Source organism: Leptodactylus fuscus, chromosome 7, assembly GCF_031893055.1.
Source record: "Leptodactylus fuscus isolate aLepFus1 chromosome 7, aLepFus1.hap2, whole genome shotgun sequence".
NCBI classification, from domain to species: Eukaryota; Metazoa; Chordata; class Amphibia; order Anura; family Leptodactylidae; genus Leptodactylus; species Leptodactylus fuscus.
The window spans coordinates 25,112,842-25,115,840 of record NC_134271.1 but is presented as its reverse complement, the minus strand read 5'-3'; the positions used below and the strand labels follow the sequence as shown (position 1 = coordinate 25,115,840).

General features: G+C 38.5%; 1 protein-coding gene across 1 annotated transcript; it reads left to right on the top strand.

Moving 5' to 3' along the window:
• Window positions 1-363: 363 nt before the first annotated feature.
• On the top strand, window positions 364-1,434 carry LOC142213303 (3-galactosyl-N-acetylglucosaminide 4-alpha-L-fucosyltransferase FUT3-like). Its single transcript, XM_075281620.1, has one exon. The coding sequence runs from the start codon at window positions 364-366 to the stop codon at window positions 1,432-1,434; it is 1,071 nt and encodes a 356-aa protein (XP_075137721.1).
• Window positions 1,435-2,999: the final 1,565 nt, after the last annotated feature.

Sequence of the window (2,999 nt, the reverse complement as noted above, 5' to 3'; positions counted from 1 at the left end):
AGGCCTGACTCCTATGCCCCAGGGTGCTTGCATAAGTCAACAACACGAAGTGTTGCCCAAGTCTCCCCGATCAGAACAAGTATAGAGGGACTTCTTGTGCAGAAGGGACACCCCAGCTAGCCCCTACCTGTCGCCTTGCTGAGTGACATGGAATCAAACAGAATAGTAGTAGCAGAATGTACCTTCACAATAACTAGCAAGTGAAGTGTTTAGGCTCTTACGGAGACTCTGACCTAGATGTAAACGAAGCCTAACCTTTTTCCTAATCCTAACCGTTACCTCTGCTATACATTTCACTATTTTTGATCAGTTATTGATTTATTTATTTTTTTTTTTTGACAGATCCTTCAATGCACATCGACAATGAGAAGACGTTGCTCCATTCAGTTTATTTATTTAATTTCTCTACCAAGTTTGTTGTTTTTTTTCTACTTCATGGTGCTAAACAAGAACACCAAAACTAACGATCAGTCATTTTGTATCAAGCCCACAACTCCAGATTTACCAATCTACAAACCAGAGAATGAAAAGAAACATATCATCCTTTTGTGGACCTGGCCATTTGGAGAACAATTCCCACTCAACCAGTGCCCAGAGGAATATTGCGATAAATGTACGTTCACAGACGACAGGAATTTCTATAATTTGGCCGATGCTGTTATAATCCATCATAGAGAAGTGAGCGCCTCCACGGATTTATTACCTAAGGCCCCAAGACCTACTAGACAGTACTGGGTTTGGTTTAACATGGAGTCGCCCAGTAACTGTCTTAACCTACAGCTGATGAACAACCTCTTTAATCTCACCATGTCTTACCGGTTAGATTCAGATCTTTTTACCCCTTATGGTTGGCTAGAGAGGCATAAAGAGCCTATGAACTTCACTATACCGGTAAAACGCAAATTGGTAGCTTGGGTAGTAAGCAATTGGAACCCAAGTTATGAAAGAACAAAGTACTTTGAAGCTCTGAAACACCATTTGGATATTGACTTGTACGGGAAAAATTATAATCCATTGTCAGTGGCTGACCAGTCACTAGTACTGTCCAAATATAAGTTTTATCTTGCCTTTGAAAACTCTAGAGATACGGATTATATTACAGAAAAACTCTGGAAAAATGCCTTCCTGCCAGGAGCAGTACCAATTGTATTGGGGCCACCCCGCAAAAACTATGAAAAATTCATCCCCAGAGACTCATTTATTCATGTTGATGATTTTTCCAGTCCACAGGATCTAGCATCTTACATTCTACAACTAGATAAGGATGATGAGAGGTATAAGGCATATTTCAAGTGGAGGGAATTATTTAAGCCTACTAAACCTAGAGGCTGGGATACCTTCTACTGCAAAGTGTGCAAAGCCTTAAAGGATGCCCCTTCTTATAGAACTGTGCCTAACCTGGAACAATGGTTCAAAAGTAATAATAGAACCTAGAGCTATGGCATTCTATTCTAAATGTTTAGGACGATAATTGTTACATACTGAGCAAAAATATTTATTCCACTTCTGCAATTACTGTATTACTTGTGTGTGTTGGACTTTTAAAGGAGCAAAAATTGTTAAAAAACTTGGAAAAAGAAGAAAATGTGATAAAATAATAAAAGAAATAACGTCTTGATAATATCTAACTATAAGTGATTGATATTTGTGTGTGTGTGTGTATATGTGTGTGTGTGTGTGTGTATATATATATATATATATATATATATATATATATATATATATATATATATATATAATTTTGTAGCAGCACATGCAGATATGGGTGTCATCCCATACTTTGCATGGCAGAAACCCCTCTACAGCCAAAAGGGATCCCAATAAAAAAAAAAAAAATCCGGTCTGCCAGCAACTTGTATAGATGGAAAATGTCCTATTATTGGAAAAAATCATACACCACGTATCGGTCCTCGCAGGTGAGAGAGGTTCCTGTGAGCACAGATATGTGGTGTACTGCTTTTCCAATAAAAGGACATTTTCCATCTATACAAGTTGCTGGCAGACTGGATTAGTTTTTCTCTATTTATTTTATCTATCTATCTATCTATCTATCTATCTAATCTATCTATCTCAGGACCCAGCGTTGCACAGGTATATTTCATTTTTTGTTTGTGTAGCGGCCCCATCAGAATAGGTTGGTTGCTGTGTAAAACTGTGTGTATGTGAAGACTGAAGAAACTGCTAGTTTCCAGTGGTCCATAAGCGTGATGTGATCATGTGTACTTCAGTTTGAATATCAGTGAAAAATCTGTCATCGGTTCTTATGGAAACCTGGAGCTTGTGTGTATGTGGTCTTTGTTTAACCATGTCATCCACAGCGCCCTGCTCCTATAAAGCTGACTTACAGCTGTGAATAAAAATCACTGGGTTGTTATGGAATCCTGGAGTAAAGCTGTGTGCATGTGGAGAATAAACACCTGCGAGCTTCTATTAGCTGATAAGGGACATGTGACCATGTGTATGGCAGTTGGAATATGGGTGAGAGACTTGCAGGCTTGTATTGGGCAATACAGGTCATTTTTTGGGAATACTGTATCTCAAGTACGGTATGTCCTAGAGGGCTGGGGCCTGGAGCGCTCATGTGGAGCAGTGTAGCGCTCATGGCTTAATAAGACTCCACACACCTATATGGTGGTCTCTCCCTTATGGAGTGATGATATCCCCTTAAGCCAGAAGGATTCAGGCAGTGTTGAAAGTCAAAGGTGGATTTACAAAATAGTAAAAATTAAAATTTTTATTTTTAAGAGCAAAACAGTAACAATGTAGTTACAAGACAAGAATCTGTATAACATACTATGTTAAGTAGCAAGTCAAATGTATGTATGAGATAGCCAAGATGGTTGTCTATAAAATGATGGTAGTCTCACGTCAAAAGCTGAAGTATAGGGTGAGACCTAGAAACTGAAAGTTAAAAGTTCAAAACATTGTTACCCTTTTGCCTGTCTGTGTACTTTGCCAGAACTTTGAAAAACTTGCGACAGCATCCAAAAGTATATATT

Coding starts and splice junctions, on each gene's coding strand:
- LOC142213303 (XM_075281620.1), top strand. CDS start 364: ATGAGAAGACGTTGCTCCATTCAGTTTATTTATTTAATTTCTCTACCA.